At 47.4% G+C, this 20,676-nt stretch overlaps 1 protein-coding gene across 6 annotated transcripts in view; it reads left to right on the forward strand.

The window, feature by feature from the left end:
* The window catches only part of LOC140739874 (unconventional myosin-IXb-like), a 110,708-nt gene that overhangs the window by 54,539 nt on the left and 35,493 nt on the right, over positions 1–20,676 (forward strand). For 5 of the 6 annotated variants that reach the window (XM_073068485.1, XM_073068489.1, XM_073068484.1 and 2 more), the window contains exons 13-20: positions 481–679; positions 955–1,030; positions 5,639–5,752; positions 6,924–6,963; positions 8,066–8,188; positions 8,276–8,356; positions 9,420–9,530; positions 14,674–14,796. In XM_073068485.1, coding sequence (XP_072924586.1) covers positions 481–679; positions 955–1,030; positions 5,639–5,752; positions 6,924–6,963; positions 8,066–8,188; positions 8,276–8,356; positions 9,420–9,530; positions 14,674–14,796 — 867 coding nt within the window. The remainder of the gene's footprint in view (positions 1–480; positions 680–954; positions 1,031–5,638; positions 5,753–6,923; positions 6,964–8,065; positions 8,189–8,275; positions 8,357–9,419; positions 9,531–14,673; positions 14,797–20,676) is intronic. The other variant, XM_073068488.1, reaches the window with a different exon arrangement.

Raw genomic sequence — 20,676 nt, forward strand, 5'->3', positions numbered from 1 at the left:
CTTTTCCTGCTCTGTTTTTATTTTGTTAAAGTTGAAGTTAAAGTCTGTCCCGAGCCTTATAGGCTCATCAGACCGGTGCTTATGCTGGTTTCCGTGGCGTGAAGCAACTGAGAGTGTGAGACTAGGACGCCAGTCTATCGCGAAGTTAACCCCCAGCATTTTGCTGGTACCCATTTTCAGCTGGGTGGACTGGAGCAATGTGTGGTTAAGTGCCTTGCTCAAGGACACAACGTGCCGCCTCGGCTGGGGCTTGAACTCACGACCTTCAGATCACTAGTCCAACGCCTTAACCACTTGGCCACGCGCCACTCTTTTATTTTGTCTTTCATTCTAAGTCTCGCTCCTTACTCCCAACCACTCCCCTCCCGCACTACTTCCCCCAATTGCAACCCTCCCACCCCCAGCCCCCAAAAGCCCCTCTGGTTGGTATTTGTCACTCTTAAACTCCTTGCGAACTAAACTGGGTTTCCTCCACCACAGGACTTTCGGGAGAAGAACACGGATTACATGCGGCCGGATATCGTGGCACTCCTGAGGGGCAGTGACAGTGCGTTCATCCGTGAGCTAATCGGGATGGATCCCGTGTCTGTGTTCCGCTGGGCCACCCTCCGGGCTGCAATCCGAGCGGTGGCCGCCTTCAACGAGGCTGCGCGACTGCGGGCAAAGAAAAACAAAATGGGTACGCACCGGGCGACCGGGAGGAGGAGAGGGGTTTGGGAAATGGGTTGGTACGTGGGTGAGTAACAGCACGAGGGGTATTATGGGGTGCTAGCTTTGGGTAACGGGCTGGTATACAGGTGGATAATGGCACCATGAGAGGTATTATTACGCGCGGTGTTTATGGATGGAGGCTGGGTGGAGGCGCAATGGTACGGAATCAGAGGCAGCTCTGGAAGACAGAGGTCGGGATTGGATGTGTGTTGGCTATTCTGACCTTGCCTCCTTCCCTCACAGGGATAATACGCCCCACGCCCCGCGTTCCACTCAGCGAGATGCAGTGGTCAAACACTCCAATAGAAAAGGTCTACCGGTAAGGATGCTGGGTGGACTATGTGAGGGTGGAAACCGGTTAATCGTTAAAGTGCTGGCCATGTGATAGTGCAACCACCACCAGTGGTAACGTTTTAATGTAGCAAGACTGTTTGGCATGGCGCAAAGGTTCCTCTGACAAATGGGGCCACAATCTTGGGATTTTTTTTTGGATCCCTGAGAAGGGATCTCTTGTTATACACTCAGAGAACACTTTATTAGGTACCTCCTGTACCTAATAAAGTTGGCCACTGTGTGTATGTTTGCAGGCGCCTGTTGCATCCACTTCAGCGTTCGACATGTTATGCATTCAGACATGCTGATTTGCACTGATAAATAACCACTGTAGTTATTTGAGTTACTGTCGCCTTTCCTGTCAGCTTGAACCAGTCTGGCCGTTCTCCTCTGACCCCTCTCATCGGCAAGGCACTTTCGCCCACAGAACTGCCGCTCACTGGATGTTTTTAATCCCCCTTTTCTGTAAACTCTAGAGCATATATGTCAAACTCAAGGCCCGCGGGCCAAATCCGGCCCATGGTGGAATTATCTTTGGCCCGCGAGATAATATCTAATTACTATTAAAGCTGGCCCCAGTAATCGAAGCGCCTATGGCATATGATATGGCTAATGCTGAGTTTATTCAGGTACCAGGTTTTCAGGGTTTTTAGTGTTTATTCGGCAGTCTTCTTCATAAGAAACGGAATTTGTAAAGTGAAACACTTTGTAGTTATAGCAGAGACTGAGACACATGAGAGCAGGCTGAAAAAATGGAGGCAACGAAAGCTGCGTTCGCACGCATCCGACTGATCCGGCCCGCATGAAGCTGCATTTTGCTCAATCCGGCCCGTGACCTAAAATGAGTTTGATACCCCTGCTCTAGAGGCTTTTGTGTCTGAAAATCCCAGGAGATCAGCAGTTTCTGAGATACTCAAACCACCCCATCTGGCACCAACAATCAAAGTCACTTAGATCACATTTCTTCCCCATTCTATTTGGTCTGAATAACAACTGAACCTCTTGACCATGCATGTCTGCATGATTTTATGTGTTGAGTTGCTGCCACATGACTAGCTGACTAGATATTTGTATTAACAAGCTGGTGTACCTAATAACATGGCTGCTATTCATTTGAAGGACATGGATGCCACTGGCAATACTGGCATTTATTGTCCATCTGAACAGCAACTGAACCTCTTGACCATGTCTGGCTGTCACTGACTACGCTGATATTTATTGCCCCAAAAGTGAGGAGGTAGTGAAGGGGCAATTGCATTGGTGAGTCTGGATAGGCAAGTAGATCAGATAAGGATGGCAGATATTCATCCCAAAAGAGTGAGTGAATTTAAGAATTTTTTTGCACGAATGTGCTGGTTTCACAGTTACTGTTCATGAAACTTGTCTGTATCTAATTCCAAGACGTATTTTCCCCCGAAGTGGGTTGGGCTGGGTTAGAAGTTATGTTTGTGGTTACGAATCCTTGAGGTGCTCTACCCCCAAAACTTGATGTGCAGCTGATTAGGGCAGCCTCTGAGGGTTTTTTCCTGCACTGAGGGAATGGACACACAATGGTTCTGAGGGTCAGCCTTGAGAGTTATTGATTGGTGGGTGCATTTGGAGGAGCCATATGCTTTTCTTGTGCGTTTCTGTATTCCAGTATTTTAAGTACACAGTCTGGAAAGACAAGCTCATGATTCGGGTGTGTACGCTTTGCTTGGTTTAGAATGCCTGGTTTTTACTGGTGTGGAGCCAATTTTCTGGCACCCCCTCTAGTGGCAGACCACAGTTTGCCAGCAGTGCTATTTATTTACCACAGTCAATGACTGAAACCCAGGAAGGTATCCACTGCTGGTCTTGTCCCACCACTTCGAAGGGCACTGTCCATCACATTGACCTGGAACTAGAATAGCACATACCTTTAATCCAGGAAAGCCCACTAAACCATGTTCTGGGAATGTAATGGAAGAAGTTTAGCATAGAGCCATTTAAGGGGCTGTTAAGAAAAGTGAAGCTTGATCAGAACGATAGGTTTCTAGGGCCTTAAGAGCAGAAAGAGGTTTAGGAAAGGCCTGGTAAATACACAAAGTTTCCACCTCTGAAGGACATGAGTGAACATGTTGGGTTTTTCCAGCAGCCTGGTTGGAAAATTATCGTTTTTACTGTACCTCCGTACTTTTAAATTTTGATTTAGCTCTTTAAACTGAGCTGATGGGATTGAACTTGCAACCTTTAGATTACTATTTCAGGATCATACTCTTGGTTCCACAAGTCTTGAGGTGACCTCAGGCAAATTATTCATCTGTAAATCTGTGCTTGTTGGGGGAAATTATTCATCTGTAAATCTGTGCTTGTTGGGGGAATGCAGGTTATTTCAGATTTGGAACAGTAATGCTACCATTGCATTTATGTTTTATTCTGTCAAAAACCAGTGGTGAAATACACTCTGTGGCCACTTTATTTGAGACAGGGGTGTATCTAATAAAGTGGCCACTGAGTGTATGCTCAGGGTCTTCTGCTGCTGTGGCCCTTCCACTTCAAGGTTCAAATGTCATGCATCCAGAGATGCTCTTCTGCTCACCACTGTTGTAATGCATGGTTATATGAGTTATTGTCACCTTCCTGTCATCTTGAACTAGTCTGGCCATTCTCCTCTGAATTCTCATGAAAAGGCATTTTCATCTAGAGAATACCCCTCACTGGATGTTGTTGTTTGTTTATCGCACCATTCTCTGTAAACTCTAGAGACTGTTGTGCATGAAGATCAGCAGTTTCTGAGATCCTCAAACCACCCCATCTAGCACCAACAATCATTCCACTGTCAAAGTCACTTAGATCACATTTCTTCCCCATTCTGTTTGGTCTGAACAACTGAACCTCTTGACCATGTCTGCATGCTTTTACACATTGAGTTGCTGCCACATGATTGGCCGATTAGATATTTGCATTAATGAGCCAGTGTACAGGTGTACCTAATAAAGTGGCCACTGAGTGTACCTTGCCGCTCTTGGGCCTGTGGCCTTTACCAAGTGTTTTTGCATGCGATAGGCAAAAGGGGAATCGCTAGGATCTTTAGTGCTCCGTCCGGCCTTGTGTCCCAGTGTGTTTTCAGTGCTCGGTTATTCATTTGAAAGTACTCGTGAAGATTTCAATGTTGAGCCCTCTGAGGACGTCAGCAAGAAGTAAGTAAGGGGTAATTCCTCTTCAGTGGAGGCATGAGCCCAGGCAAACATCCTCCACACTCTGCGTGACCTCAGCATCGACTACCTCGTGATCATTCAGTCAACCAGAGCTGAACCATGTTGAGATCCAAGCCAAAAATTTCATTGGTCCGGAGCTGTTCCTGTTTATTTTTGTTGACCAGGGTTAAATATTCACCAAGCCCCATCCACTTACTCTCTTTGTGTAGAGTTTCTTTCAGTCCTCCCCACGGTCCTTTCCTTTTTGCCCTATTAAATCCTTTTAACTTTTGAAAGATTGACGGCAATATTTAAAGCGCAAGAGAACTGGAACTTGGCCTACACACCCTACCCTCCCAATTTAGCCTGTTAAAGTTTAATATGTTTGTGATGTTTTTCAAGGATAGTGTTGAGTACTGTCATCCCCAGAAGCTCCTTCCAGCCATACAGCCACGTTATGTCCTGGTATTCCAGGCCCCTTGATCTGAGGATTACACCTGAGCCAACACCTGTGTCTGGACTGTGGGAGGTCAGAACGCTCCACACTGACACAGGTGAAACTGGTGGACGCTGATCAGATGTGAGTTGTAATTGGCTCTGTTGGCCAATGCTTGGTAGCCCTCCCAATCTTCTTGACCCTACCTGGAGATGCGGGTCCATATGCTCGCCGGAGACTTTGGTTCAAGTTCGAGGTGATTGCTGACCCCCTGAGGGGGGTGGTGATAAGTGGGTGGTGGTGAGGGGGGGGGGGTATTGGTGTTTTTATTCCCTCTTGGGTAAGGAGATGGAATTTCACACCTTTGGATTTTCTCTTTGCCTGATGCCTCCGCGGAAACAAGGGCTGAGGTGAGTGATGCTAGCATGGGCTGGGCTTACTTTGCCTTGGTCTGGGGGTACCATGCCTCGGGCTAGAGCTGCCACAGACGAGTTCCAGTCTGCAAATTGTCTTAGAGCCAAGGGTTTCCATTTCAATGTTTAATCCTCTTGCAGAATAATGTTGAATGAATTAATCCTCTCCATTAATAGATTAACTGAGAAATGTGGTGTTTGTTAATGATTTTATGGGATGTGCCGGTCTCTTTGTGACTGAAGGAATGGATTGGAATGCCGATCCAAAGGGGATCCGTGACTCACTTTGGATCGGACTGCATTCTGACAGTTTGCAACGGGACCTTTAGGGAAAATTCATTGACTTAACTCCCTCCACAAGCTGTGCCAGGAGTTGAACTTGTGACTTGTGTTGGGCTGGTGGCCCAGCATTTGGGTCGGTCCCGTTTGGTGTTAGCTGCTGGAGGAATTCCGTTTAACTGCATGGTGTGGGATCGCAAGGCAATAATCGGGCCTCTTGCTGCGGTGGTTGGGTGCACTCTTTGGTGATTGGTCCTCTCTCAACCTTTCCTTTGCTCTCTCCCTCTTTCCCTGGAATGATTTGCTAGTGACTTGCATGCCCAGCTGATGAACAGTATCCGGGGATGGGCTCAGTCCCTTGACAATCCTCACAGCCTCCTCAAACCACTGAGACGCTTTGAGAGACCTCACAGCTACTTTTTGTGAGTTTCCTTTCAGATGTGCTGCCTCCTTGCCTCTTAGGTCAATTTCCTGCCTCTCTGCCCCCTAGGTCAGTTTCCTCGGGTCTTTTGTCTGGGTATAATGGGAACGGCAAGAGGTGTCAGGGTGCTGGAAGTGTCCTGGATGCTCTGTCCTACCTGCTTGAAGCTCTGCTCTGCCTTGTTCGATCGGCCAAAAGAAACCGAAACTCCCCTTTGCCACAATGGTAGGCAGATTGGGCAGAGAGAATGAGGGAGGGGAAGGAGGGTGGGATGGGGTGAATTGGAGACGGTTGATTTGAGAGGGAGACAGTTGAGCAGCAGGAGAAGGAGAGGGGGGCTGCGAGGAGAAGGGGAATAAGGGGAGAGAACAGGACAGGGAAGTAGAATGATAGCGGGGGATGAGGCAGGACGAGGTGCAGGGGTGTGATGAATCAGAGAGGGAGGCTGGTGGGAGTGGGGAAGGAAGAACAAAGAGTATGAAGAGAGGGAGAGGATGTGTGGCTTCGGGAAGGGGTGGGACAGGCCCATCTGGCTCACTGCCTGGCAACCCCATCTATCTCACCCCATCCCATCACAGGACGATTGACCTACTAGCCCGTATGCCTGTGGACCGTGGGAAGAAACTGGAGTACTCGGAGGAAGCCCACGTGCTCACGGGAAGGACGCGCAAACGTACGTCCGACCGCATTGGAGACGATCTCTGAAGCTCAGAGCTGTCATAGAGTCGCGCTAACCGCTAGGCCTCCGTGGTGTGGTTGAGGGGAAGGAAAGAGACCAGTTAGATGCAGGTACTCCCAGGGAAACGAGACGAGTGAAAGCTGACCAAATAATAGGAGGAATGCTGGTGGCTGACCAAGAGTGCAGAGATTTCTGAAGAAGTAGCCCCAAGACAGAGCCACATGAGATATACTTCTCACAGCAGACAACCTCAGCCTTGCAGACCCTCACCCACTGAGTTACCTCTTTGGGCCTTCAGCTGATCTTTAAAACCAGACTCCACTCTTTGACCTTATTATTTAATTCAACTAATCTCTGCACTCTCGGAATTGCCACTTTCCGCCACTTGCTGCCCCTTTCTGCCTGCCTTCTGCTGCTTGTTGATTGGACTAACCTTTACCACTGTCACTTGTAAAAAGATCTTAAAAAAGGAAACATTTTGGTATCTCAACAGGAAAAATAAAGGTTTGAAACAAAAGCTGGTAATTCCTAAGGTAAGTGGTTCCTTTGAATAGCTCATTCATGTGTTTTTTCCCTGTTTGACATTTTGGTCAGAACGCAAGTGGTAAAATTCACAAGACATTGCCCAATGGGACCCCTTCAGCATCAGCTCTTCTAATTGGATAAGCAGATTAGAGGCCTGTCATTGGTTGTGCTGACAAGCCAGTAACAAAGCTGAGAAAGAAATACCCCTTGCATTAACTCTAAATATTTGGGTGCAATGTGAGTAGATATTTAATGTTGCTGCTAGCTTTTGCTGAAGAGGTTGAAGATGTAAATTATGCTCATAATTAATACATTTAAGATGGCAGAAGGCATTAGAGAAGGTTCATTAGATTGATTCCTGGGTGAATAGTTGTTTCACAAGGAAAGGTTCAGTAATTTAGGCCTCTACTCAATGGACTTGAGAAGAATGGGAGGTGACCTCACTAAAACTTCCAGAATTATGTGGATGACTGGGGCAAAGTTTCTCCTTGTGGAGAAATCTAGAACAAGGGAGACCTTTTCAGTCTCCAACTGGGTTTAGACATTGAATCCCAGACTCCCAACCCCTCAAAGAGTGGAATCCCCTGATGTTTACTCAGCTCCCAAATAGAAGTGGCCCATTTAAGGTGAATGAGGATGAGTTACTTCTCTAAGCTTGTGAATACTTAGACCTCTCTGCCCGAAAGAACTGGAAGAGGCCAAGTCATAGAAACTGTCCAAGGCCAAGATGGGTAAACTGGCAGCGTGACGGTTCTGGGTAGGAAAATCCTCCTTCTCCAGAGGCCAGTGAGCTCACTCCATGCCAGCCTTGTTACCCGTGCTGATGGTTAAGCAGGCAAGCTTTCAGCAGGTAGATTGAGAACCCTGCAGGATTTGACAACCTTGCAGTCAGGTTTTTAATGTTGAAATAGCAAATTTAATCATTCTGGAATAATGGGACAATTTCCCATCGTTCCCTGGTGGTAGCCGATGATGTGAATTACTGATTGGGAGTGGTCTAGGCCAATCACTATGCAAACAGACTCTACCCCATCAACTACTGCTGTCTATGTAATCGTCGGTTGTGTTGTGAACCATACATGTGACAAATTGTTTCTCTCCTCCCTCCAGAACCTCATTGACTCGAGTTCCTTAAAGCACATTATGGGCATGACTCTCCACGATCGCACCACCAAATCCTTGCTCCACTTGCACAAGAAGAAGAAGCCGCCCAGCATCAGTGCACAGTTCCAGGTGGGTATGGCGGGCGCTCTCTCTGACCCGACCGGTGGTTCAGCGTGTTTCTTAGATTCTTTACAGTGACTGGGTTTGATTTTTCAGGCCTCCCTGAATAAACTGATGGAAGCCCTGGGCAAAGCTGAGCCTTTCTTCATTCGATGTATTCGCTCAAACGCCAAAAAGGTGAGGCGAGTTGTTGGGAAGAGTGTGACAGACTGGGCTTGGTAAGACCTTACTGCTTTTACTGTGATTATCCGGTGTCTGTGCACCAGAAGGAAGTTGCTGAAGGATTGGGGGTTCCTCAGCCTGAGCCTTCTAATTGAGATCTTCCTCGGAGAACTCGGAACGTGGGCTTCCAGAGATCACAAAATGCTTCAGAGCAAACCATGACTTCCTAGAAAACATTTCCCAATTCCAAAGGTCCTCACATTCAATTAAATTGTAATGGGGTTTACTTGCAGCTGATCAAAAATGTTGGTGGCCTGTTCTCAAAAAGGTGTAATGGCTAGGTGGTCTGCGTTACCAGAAACACATGCAACACGAACCTCAAAGTCCACCAGAACGAGTTCACAGCCATGAGCCTCGCTAATCAGTCTTTACAATCTGGATCCCAAGACTCCTGCACTTTCCTCCGATAGGAGCTAGGGAGAGGGAGAGGAGCCCTGGTCAAATACAGGCAGATGGCACCAAACCACCCGCCTATGCCCCGCTCTCGTCCTCGTTGACTTCAACCTTGCTTGATGCCTCAAATGGAGAGAAGCAATGGATCCAATCCTGGGCTTGCGCTTGTCTCCAGGCTTCCAGGCCTCTAGGCCGCGCACTCCACTGCAAACCTCACCGAGGGTTGGCACAACATTGTGGGCTGAAGGGCCTGTACTGTGTTGTAGATTTCTACGTTTCTATATCCCAATGGAGCTGTACCCACAGGTGTCACTGACAGATCTCTCTGGTTTTGTACAGTGACAATCCTTTCCCTACCAGTTCTATACCCCAGTCTTATCCTGTGATATGGTGACAGTCCCTGTGCAGCAAGGAACCTGGGGTACCCACATTGTACCCCACTTTTATGCTGTAAGCTGGGGTCTGTGATGGCCTGATGCTGAAATCTATACTGTTGTGAGTCAGAAACTTTTTCTACTGGGGAATTAATGGCCTCTGTTGGCTCTGAACTGTATATAGATGCCGCTCCCACAGACTCAGGCCTGGCGTCTGTGCGCTGATGATCTTCCTGCCTGTCTCTCTGCAGATGGAACTCTGTTTCGACGATGACCTCGTACTGCAGCAGCTGAAGTACACCGGGATGCTGGAGACCGTCCGAATCCGGCGCTCCGGATACAGTGCCAAATACACCCTGCAGGTACGGAGTCGGGGAAGGGGCGTGAAACAGGATACAGGTCTCCCCCGCTATCCGAAGGTAGAGCGTTCCTATGAAACCGTTTGAAAGCCGAAATGTTGTAAAGTGAAGAAGCAATTTCCATTAATTTAAATGGGAAAAATTTATTCCCAGACCCAAAAAATAACCTACCAAATCATACCAAATAACACATAAAACCTAAAATAACATGGACATATAGTGAAAGCACGAATGATATGATAAATATACAGCCTATATAAAGTAGAAATATTGTATGTATGGTGTAGTTTCACTTATCAAAATCGGGAAGACAGCAACCCAAAATCGATTTGGAGAAAAAAAAAATCGGCACGTACACGCCTATGCACGCACACGCCTACGCACGCACACACATGAGCACACAACTGCCCGCACAAGGCGTCACGGTCATGGTCATCTTTCTCGGGGTAAACACACAAATAAAGTGGGCGTCTTTTTTTTTGTGAAAGCGAAAATCCCCTTTGGTTAGCGAAAACAGGTACCAATGTAGGTCTTTCGTAACAGCGAGCTGTCGTAAAGCGAACGTTCGAAAATCCCGTGCCACCTGTATCTGATTTGTTCATCCAGTTTCTGCCTGTCGCATGATTTTTTTTCCTAACTTCTCATCCCTAGGATCCGTGCCCCGGCGAGGACCGGTGTGCACGGGATCCGTATCCAATGATATTTATTACAAGGAAGAAGGCCACTTGGTATATCATGTCTGCTTTGATTATGAGCAAGAGGACTTAGTCCCTCCTTCTAGCAGCTCTAGATGTGCACACTCGCATTAGAGTTCCAGAGTCACTCCCTCCCTCTGGGTTTCTTTTTAATCTGACAGCAGCTACGTTGAACCTTCTGGTCCATGACTTTCACCTCCTCTACTGTGGGGAATAGGCCATTCAGCCCCTTGAACGCGCTCTGCCCTTCAGTACGATGGTGGCTTTTTCTACTTCATCCCATAATCACTCAAATCATCAAATATCAAGAACATCTGTCAGTCTTGGTGTCAAATGGAGTCATTGACTGAGCCTCCACGGTTCCAGTGGAAGAGAACTTTTGGAAGGTTTGCAACTCTCTGAGTGGAGCAACTGCAGTTAGGCTGCCAACCTCTACTCTGAGACCAGGATCCGCTGTTCTAACTCCTCAGCCGGAAGCACCTTGCTGACTCCTCAAAGGATTTTGTACACTTCAATGGGGAAACTCTTAAGCAGGATAGTCATCTCTTTAGTCTCACCTCATGACAGATCTATCCTCAGAACCAGAATTAGATTATTATCACGACAATGACATAGATGTGTTCGTGTTGCTTTGTGGCTGCTAATCTGATAAAGCTTTGCTGCAGTTCTTTAACAGCAAGACTTCTAAAGTCGTGCAGACATCTTTATTTTTGTACTCACATCCTCTTGTAAGGAAGGTCCAAAATACTTTCCAATCTACTTACTATAACTGCATATTGGCTTACAGTGTACAAGGACATTCGCTTTTTGAATATGAACATTTCCAATCTATCACCATTTTGAATGGTTATTTGGCATTTCTGGGATTTTTGTACGTAAGTGGGTATTGTCACATTGTACCTCTCATGTGGTTACTCTCTCACTGAACTTCTCTCCATCATTTTGAAGCCCCCTTTTACCACACGTGTTCCCATTTAGTTTCTCATTATCACCAGACCTGGAGATGTTAGATTTGATTCTGTCAGCAAATTCTTTGAGGTGGATTGTGAATAGCTGGGGCTTGAGAACAAGAGCTCTGTTGTGCACTATTAATTACAACCTGACTACCCAAGGAGGGCACGATTGTTCCTCCTGCTTGTTGACCAACACTCAATCTCTTCTCATTTTCCCTTTTCCCGCACATCTGCCCTCACCCCATCCACCCGCCACCCCACTCGGGATAGAGTTCCCTTTGTCCTCACCTACCACCCCACCAGCCTCCAAGTCCAATGTATAATTCTCCGTAAATTCTGCCACCTCCAACGGGATCCCACTACCAAGCACATCTTTCCCTCCCCCCACCTTTCTGCTTTCCACAGGGATCGCTCCCTACGCGACTCCCTTGTCCACTCGTCCCCCCATCCCTTCCCACCAATCTCCCTCCTGGCAATTATCCTTGTAAGTGGAACAAGTGCTACACCTGCCCTTACACTTCCTCCCTCACCACCATTCAGGGCCCCAGACTGTCCTTCCAGGTGAGGCGACACTTCACCTGTGAGTCGGCTGGTGTGGTATACTGCGTCCGGTGCTCCCGGTGTGGCCTTTTATATATTGGTGAGACCTGACGCAGACTGGGAGACCGTTTCGCTGAACACCTACGCTTGGTCCGCCAGAGAAAGCAGGATCTCCCAGTGGCCATGTAGCGATGTACTACATACAGAGTTAGAGACGACACGCAGTCGGTAAGTCGTTTCGAGACTAGTTTATTCAAACTTCGCGGCGCTGGCATTTAAACCTTAGCGCCCGCCCTCTCCGGGCGGAAATGACATCAGAGGTGCATTACCAAAGTCTCCCCCCGCGCGCTGGCTATTTGTGAGCCGGTTCGCCAGCGCAGAAAGTGGGTTGCCACATAACCCCCCCACCCCCACCAGAACCGGCGATACACCCCCCAATGTCCACAGTCTGGATCAGCCTCTGCGCCGCGGTGCCTGAACCTCGACCGGCTGCGCCAAGTCCACATGGGCTGGTTTGAGTCGGTCCACTGTGAAAACCTCCTCTTTCCCCCCAATGTCCAGAACGTATGTGGACCCGTTGTTGTTGATCACCTTGAACTGCCCCTCGTACGGCCGCTGTAGCGGTGCCCGGTGTCCGCCCCTTCGTACAAACACAAACTTACAGTCCTGCAGGTCTTTGGGTACATGGGTCAGGGTCCGTCCGTGCTGTGAAGTTGGTACAGGGGGCCAGGTTGCCGAGCCTTTCGCGTAGTCTGTCCAGGACTGCTGCGGGTTCTTCCTCTTGCCCCCTTGGGGCTGGTATGAACTGTCCCAGGACGGCCAGGGGTGCGCCATACACCAACTTGGCCAACGAGGCGTGCAGATCCTCTTTGGGCGCTGTATGAATTCCAAGCAGGACTCAAGGAAGCTCGTCCACCCAGTTAGGTCCTCTCAGGCGGGCCATGAGAGCCGACTTCAAGTGACGATGGAAGCGTTCCACCAGTCCGTTCGACTGTGGGTGGTAGGCAGTAGTGTGGTGCAGCTGCATTCCCAACAGGCTGGTCACAGCCGACCACAGGCTGGAGGTGAACTGGGTGCCTCTGTCGGAGGTAATGTGGGCCGGTACCCCGAAACGTGCTACCCAGGTTGCAATCAGTGCTCGGGCGCAGGAATCGGCAGATGTGTCGGTGAGCAGGACCGCCTCTGGCCACCTCGTGAACCAGTATACCATAGTTAGGAGGTGCCGCGCTCCTCGGGACACTGGTCGGGGGCCCATGATATCCACATGAATGTGGTCGAACCTCCGGTGGGTGGGTTTGAACTGCTGCGGCGGGGCTTTAGTGTGCCACTGCACCTTGGCTGTTTGGCACTGCATGCACGCTCTGGCCCATTCACTGACCTGCTTGCGAAGTCCGTGCCACGTGAACTTGCTGGAGACCAGCTGGATGGTTGTCCTGATAGATGGGTGCCCCTGCTGGGCCTGGTCTGGTCCGCTGTTGGGCGCGTGGCCTGGTAATCTGACCGATGGACGCCACGCTCTTCCTCTTGGCTTTCCACAGCACGTCTGCCTGGGCCGCCACCTTCCGGAGGCCGCTGAAATCTGTGTCAGCCAGCAGCAGATGTACGTCCTTGGGCAGCTGCTGTAGGAACGCTTGCTCGAACATGAGGCAGGGCTTGTGTCCGTCAGCCAGGGCCAGCATCTCGTTCATCAATGCTGACGGCAGCCTGTCTCCCAAACCATCCAGGTGAAGCAGGCGGGCACCCCGCTCACGCCGTGAGAGGCCAAAGGTCCCAATGAGCAGCGCTTTGAATGCTTCATATTTGCGTTCTTCCGGGGGCGACTGTATGAAATCCGCAACCTGGGCAGCTGTCTGCTGGTCAAGGGCGCTCACCATGTGGTAGTAACACGTGGAATCAGAGGATATCTGCCAAATCTGGAACTGGGCTTCTGCTTGGCTAAACCACACGCGTGGTCGCAGTGTCCAGAAAGTCGGCAGTTTTAGCGAAACTGCGTGAACAGATGAAGAGTCGGTCATCTTTGGTCCAAATCCCGTTTGGACCGTCGGGGTCACCAATGTAGCGATGTGCACACAGCGCTGAAATAACGACACGCAGTCGGTGAGTCGTTTCGAGACTAGTTTATTCAAACTTCGCAGTGCTGGCATTTAATCCCTAGTGCCTGCCCTCTCCGGGCGGAAATGACGTCAGAGGTGCATTACCAAAGTCTCCCCCCACGCGCTGGCTATTTCTGAGCCGGTTCCCCTGCGCAGAAAGTGGGTCAACACAGCCACACATTTTAATTCCACATCCCATTGCCATTCTGATATGTCTATCCATGGCCTCCTCTACTGTCAAGATGAATCCACACTCAGGTTGGAGGAGCAACATCTTATATACCGGCTGGGTAGCCTCCAACCTGATGGCATGAACATTGACTTCTCTAACTTCTGTTAATGCCCCTCCTCCCCTTCTTATTACCCCATCCCTGACATATTTAGTTGTTTGTTTTTCTCTCTCTGCCCATCACCCTGCCTGTTCTCCATCTCCCTCTGGTGCTCCCCCCCCCCCCTTTCTTTCTCCCTAGGCCTCCCATCCCATGATCCTTTCCCTTCTCCAGCTCTGTATCACTTTCGCCAATCACCTTTCCAGCTCTTAGCTTCATCCCACCCCCTCCGGTCTTCTCCTATCATTTCGCATTTCCCCCTCCCCCACTACTTTCAAATCTCTTAATATCTCTCCTTTCAGTTAGTCCTGACGAAGGGTCTCGGCCCGAAACGTTGACAGTGCTTCTCCCTACAGATGCTGCCTGGCCTGCTGTGTTCCACCAGCATTTTGTGTGTGTTGTTTCAGTCTCTTCTCCTGTACTCATCCGTGCTGAGACCTTTCTCCCAATTTCACGAGCTTTGTGGGGCTCATTCCCCAGAGTTGCCCTCTGTGAGGTCAACCTTAGCCTCACCTCTTGGATGTTTGTTGTTCCAGGAATTCAGGAACCAGTTCCAGGTGCTGCTCCCCAGGAACGCCGAGCCACTACAGGAAGCTATTGCTGCCTTGTTCAACAGGCTGGAGTTGGACAGGAATAACTGTCAGATTGGAAAAACTAAGGTAAGACCAGCTAAGACTTGCCAGCGTTTTGGCAAAATGTCCAGGAACAGCCGAGAATCATGATGTGCCAAAGCCGGGCCCGACCTGCCTAGATCCTTGTGTTGGATGGATGTGCACTGGCAGCTTGGACCACTAGGGGGCCTAGCTCTGCAATGTGCTCCATCTAGTGGTGGAACAGAGAAGTGAAGCATTTCCTATTTCAAAGTTCAAAGTCAATTTATTAAGTTAACTGATGTTTATTGTCACTTAGCTACATATATGTATCTAACCATACAATGTATATAGAAAGGAGATTCTGTTTCTTCAAACTGGGGTGTAAAGCATATAACACGTTATAATTATTGAAGGTAAGAATGAAATCTACAGATGAATCGCACATAAATAATAAATTAAAATGCATTAATATTAAATATTGTAAGGTATGGAACAGATTAACCAGTGGAGGTATACGTGTGCTGCCCTGAGATCCATCTCTTGCAGGCATTCACAGTAGAATAAAGAATCAGAATCAGGTTTATTATCACCAGCATGTGATGTGAAATTTGTTAACTTAGCAGCAGCAGTTCAATGCAATACATAATCTAGCAGAGAGGAAAAAAAGTAAATAAAATAAAAAATAATTAAGTAAATCAATTACAGTATATGTATATTGAATAGATTTTTTTTTAAACTATGTGTTAAAAAAAAGTGAGGTAGTGTCCAAAGATTCAATGTCCATTTAGGAATCGGATGGCAGAGGGGAAGAAACTGTTCCTGAATCGCTGAGTGTGTGAAATATAATAGAATCAACAAAAAACTACACACAAAGTCTGACGAACATCCACTATGTAGAAGTAGACAAATACAAAAAAAATGTTAATAATAAATAACACTGAGAATGTGAATTGCAGAGTCGTTGAAGGTGAGTCCATGGGTTGTGGAATTGGTTCAGTGTTGTGGTGTGTGAAGCTAACCACATTGGTTCAGAATCCTGAAGGTTGAAGGGTAATTCCTCAGCACCCCACTCACTATCTGAGGGTACAGTCTGCGCTTGCTTTTAGATGGATTATAGACAATAGACAGTAGGTGCAGGAGTAGGCCATTTGGCCCTTCTAGCCAGCACCGCCATTCACTGTGATCATGGCTGATCATACACAATCAGTACCCCGTTCCTGCCCTCTCCCTATATCCCTTGACCCCGCTATCTATAAGAGCTCTATCTAACTCTCTCTTGAATGCATCCAGAGACTTGGCCTCCACTGCCTTCTAGGGCAGAGCATTCCACATATCCACCACTCTCTGGGTGAAAAAGTTTTTCCGCATCTCAGTTCTAAATGGCCTACCCCTTATTCTTAAACTGTGGCCTCTAGTTCTGGACTCACCCATCAGCGGGAACATGCTTCCTGCCTCCAGCGTGTCCAATCCCTTAATAATCTTATATGTTTTAATCAGATCCCCTCTCATCCTTCTAAATTCCAGTGTATACAAGCCCAGTTGCTCCAATCTTTCAACATATGACAGTCCCGCCATTCCAGGAATTAACCTTGTGAACCTACGCTGCACTCCCTCAATAGCAAGAATGTCCTTCCTCAAATTTGGAGACCAAAACTGCACACAATACTCCAGGTGGGGTCTCACCAGGGCCCTGTACAGCTGCAGAAGGACCTCTTTACTCCTATACTCAATTCCTCTTGTTATAAAGGCCAGCATGCCATTAGCTTTCTTCACTGCCTGCTGTACCTGCATGCTTGCTTTCATTGACATCATTGAATGATGGGTTCCATTCAGAACAGGATTACAGCAGCCCCATGGGGATTCAGGCCAAGTAATGTCATGCTGAAGCAAACACAAGAGGGTGACCCCTGATCCTACTCTGGAAGAAAAATGGGAAAATACAAGGGGCACAAATTAGTTGATTAGGCAGTGGAGGAGTGCACGGTAAGGGAGAATATGAAGGAGTTTCTGGGAAGAAACTCCCCAAGGGAAAGAGAGTCTGGCAAAGAAGAAAGATGAAATTAAATTGTAAAGGAATATAAAACAATAAAATATTTTACAAACACATAACAAACACATTGAGGTGGGGATATGGCCATTAAGGGATAAACAGGTCAAAGTCAACCATAAGGTGGTGGAGCTATTAAATCATATTTTGTTTCAGTATTTGCCAGGAAGATAGAATGTTGAGTGAGTGATGACATGATTAATGAAATTAATATGTTTATTTTTTAATAAATAAAATATTATTTACATACTGTATATGAACGTAGAGGATAAAATCCTGGTCCAGAGAGATTGCAACAACACATTATAAAACTATCCTGGAAGAGAGAGCGGAGACATTACTATGCATGTTTAATATTATTTTAGGAATAAGATAATTAATAAGCCAATGTTTTAAAATGGGGGAGGGGTTGAATATGGCTTGGGCATTATATACCAATCAACTTAATATTAGTTCTAGGAAATATGACATCTTTACAGAATAGTCAGCATGGATTGCAAAAGGGAATATCTTGCATCACCTACTTTACAAAGCTTTTAAGAAGATGCCACAGAAAATTAACAAAGGTGGTAGAGTAGGTATAAATTATCTAGACGTTCAAAAAGACTTTAATAAGGTGGTACGTGATAGACTGATGAAATAAGGTCAGAGAAAGCAGTATCAGGAGACATGTAGTGGAATGGGTTGCAGCAGACTTGAGGACAGCAAGCAAATGTGTCTGCTGTTGAGTAAGCTGTGTAATGGTGTCCCACAAGGATCCGTGCTAGAACTACTGCTGTTCACAACTTACATTTGCACTTCGGACACCGGAGTCGAAAAAAAATGATTTTGGAATTTGTGGATGATATAAATATAGGGGGGGGGGGGTTAAGGGTAGTTTAAAAGGTTGGCACAACATCATGGGCCAAAGGGCCTGAATGTTTGATTTATCATCAATATCTATAGAAGACAGCAACAAGTGACAGACATTAATAAACCAAGAATGTATCTCTCAAAGTGCACACTGATACCATGTTTTAGTAGGATTGGAGAGCATGAATCAAGGTGGGGAAGTGGAATGAAGTATAAATACACCAGTCTCTAAAAGTTGAACCAATAGTTTGACCACAAGACAAACACTTCAATTTCAAGTTTGATTATCATTAAACCATAGATGAATCTAGCCAAATGAAACAAATGTCCTCAACAGTACACAAAAGAAGATGCAAAACACATTACCAACAGCAAACTGCACACAGCTCAAATAGCACATACGGTTAAGATTTCAGAAAAAAACATGCCCACAAAATAGCCCAAGTGCCTGAGTGTCCGGAGAATTGATGGCAAGTTGTCCTGGTCCAGCTTGTTCTTCCACCTACTGAATACCAGAGGACAGCACAGATGGGAGGGGCCAGCCCCCACCCACGCTGCCTTGGCGTCTCCTCTCCTGGGCGGCTGCAGCAGATGACTCCGTGGCCTCGGACTAATCCTTGCCGTAACTGAGGCGACGCAGCTCCCCCTCCACCGATTAAACCTATGAACTGGACTTGCAGTATTCTAAGTTACCAATGTCCAAAAGAGTCTTGCAACCACAATAAAAATGGAAAGGCAATCACTCGCACTGCAAACTGTCTAACGATACACAAAAAGTCTAGGCGACAGCACAGCGACCGTGTGAAATATCTAACTCCATCGATACCGACCAACTCGCTGATGGGATAGTCCTGCGGTACTTGGATGTTCTCAGTATCCAGCAATGACTTGTGATCATTAAAAAAAAAGCTTACAAGACTTACTCAAAAAAAAACGTAGGCTTATTTCTGAAAAAATATAATTTAAAAAGTAGGGACATTATGCTGATATTGTATTGAACCTTATTGAGAATACTGTTAGTATAGATAAAAGGTAATGAACAGATGGGGAGGATATTAGTAATGTAGGCCTCCATTGGCCTCGATAGACCATAGATTTGTACCTTGGAAAGTTTCCAGGGCGCAAGCCTGGGCAAGGTTTTTTTTATGGAAGACCGGAAGTTGCCCAAGCTGCAAGTCTCCCCTCTCCACACCACCGATGTTGTCCAAGGGAAGGGCACTAGATATTACTAATACAAAGATGTAGATATTAGGAAGGGAAAAACAGACAATCTCTTGGGTAAAGAAGACACCAGTGGCCTACACAAAAGCTTTAAAATTATGATGGTTGTACAAGAGGGGATGCAGATGAAATGTTTCCATTTTGGAGAAGAGCATAGCTACAAGAAATCCAGCAGGGAATTTGGAAAAAACAGATTCATCACCCAGAGAACGTTGAGAATGCCAACCACTCCCTGGGCCCCATAGGGAGCCGTTAAGCCCGCAGCTCAGAAGCACTTGAGGGGAGGTCCAGGCAAAGGCAGAATTGGATGAGAATCCTCACTGTTGAAGCCAAGTTTGTAAAAGTTTTTAATGCTAGGGGCATACATTGTAAAACTAGTGTTGACTTGCTCTTGATCGTCCTCTCTCTCTCTCACACATACGTGGCCTCAGGAGAAAGTGCCTTGATTTCTACCGTGCTCCGCACCTCCTTCCCCCCCCTTCACCTTATTGATCGCTACACCCTTCCTGTATCTGAACCCATTGTCCGTGTTTCCTCCACCATCACACCAGTGAGAGCGAGGGATCTGTGTGAGCCATCTCTGCCTCGCAGCCTTTGTGTTGAGTAACACTGTCATGATCCTCGGCTTAGTAACCAGTGTTCATTGTCCGCTAAGGAAAGGTGCAGACAGCAAGTGTGGGCTGCGTGGTAGTGTAGCGCTTACAGTGCCAGATCGGGGTTAAATTCCCGCTGCTGCCCTGTAAAGGGTTTGCAACACACACAGAACTCTGGAGGAACTCAGCAGATCAGGCAGCATCTATAGAAGGGAATAAAGAGTCGATGTTTTGTGCTGAGGCTCGTCCTGAAGGAATTTGCATGTCCTCGTGACCGCGTGTCTATTCTTCAGATGTTCCAGTTTCCTCCCACAGATGTATGCTCCGGGTTAGTGAGTTGTGGACATGCGATGCTGGTGCTGGAAGCTTGGTGGTATTTGCTTCCTGATCCTCCCGGATTTGATTTTGTGCAAATGACATATTTCACTTTATATTTCATTCTGCTTGGGACAAGGTAGCATAGTGGTTAGCACGTCAGTTTACGGTACAGGTGATCTGGGTTCAATTCCTGCCACTGCCTGTAAGGAGTTTGTACGCTCTCCCCATGACCATGCGGGTCTCCTCTGGGTGCTCAGTTTTCTCCCACGGTCCAAAGACCTGCTGGGCGACAGGTTAGTCGGTCATCATAATTAGTCCCGTGATTAGGCTAGGATTATATCGGGGGGGGGGAGGGGGGGTTGCTGGGCAGTGTGGTTTGAAGGGCCAGAAAGGCCTACTCTACTCTGTGCTGTATCTCAGGCCTACTCTACTCTGTGCTTTATCTCAGGCCTACTCTACTCTGCGTTGTATCTCAGGCCTACTCTACTCTGTGCTGTATCTCAGGCCTACTCTACTCTGTGCTTTATCTCAGGCCTACTCTACTCTGCGTTGTATCTCAGGCCTACTCTACTCGGTGCTGTATCTCAGGCCTACTCTACTCTGTGCTGTATCTCAGGCCTACTCTACTCTGTACTTTATCTCAGGCCTACTCTGTAGTTTATCTCAGGCCTTCTCTACTCTGCGTTGTATCTCAGGCCTACTCTACTCTGCGTTGTATCTCAGGCCTACTCTACTCTGTGCTTTATCTCAGGCCTACTCTACTCTGTGCTGTATCTCAGGCCTACTCTACTCTGTACTTTATCTCAGGCCTACTCTACTCCGCGTTGTATCTCAGGCCTACTCTACTCTGTGCTTTATCTCAGGCCTACTCTACTCTGCGTTGTATCTCAACAAATAAATAAATAAAGCCAATCT

Source organism: Hemitrygon akajei, chromosome 16 (assembly GCF_048418815.1).
Source record: "Hemitrygon akajei chromosome 16, sHemAka1.3, whole genome shotgun sequence".
NCBI classification, from domain to species: domain Eukaryota; kingdom Metazoa; phylum Chordata; class Chondrichthyes; order Myliobatiformes; family Dasyatidae; genus Hemitrygon; species Hemitrygon akajei.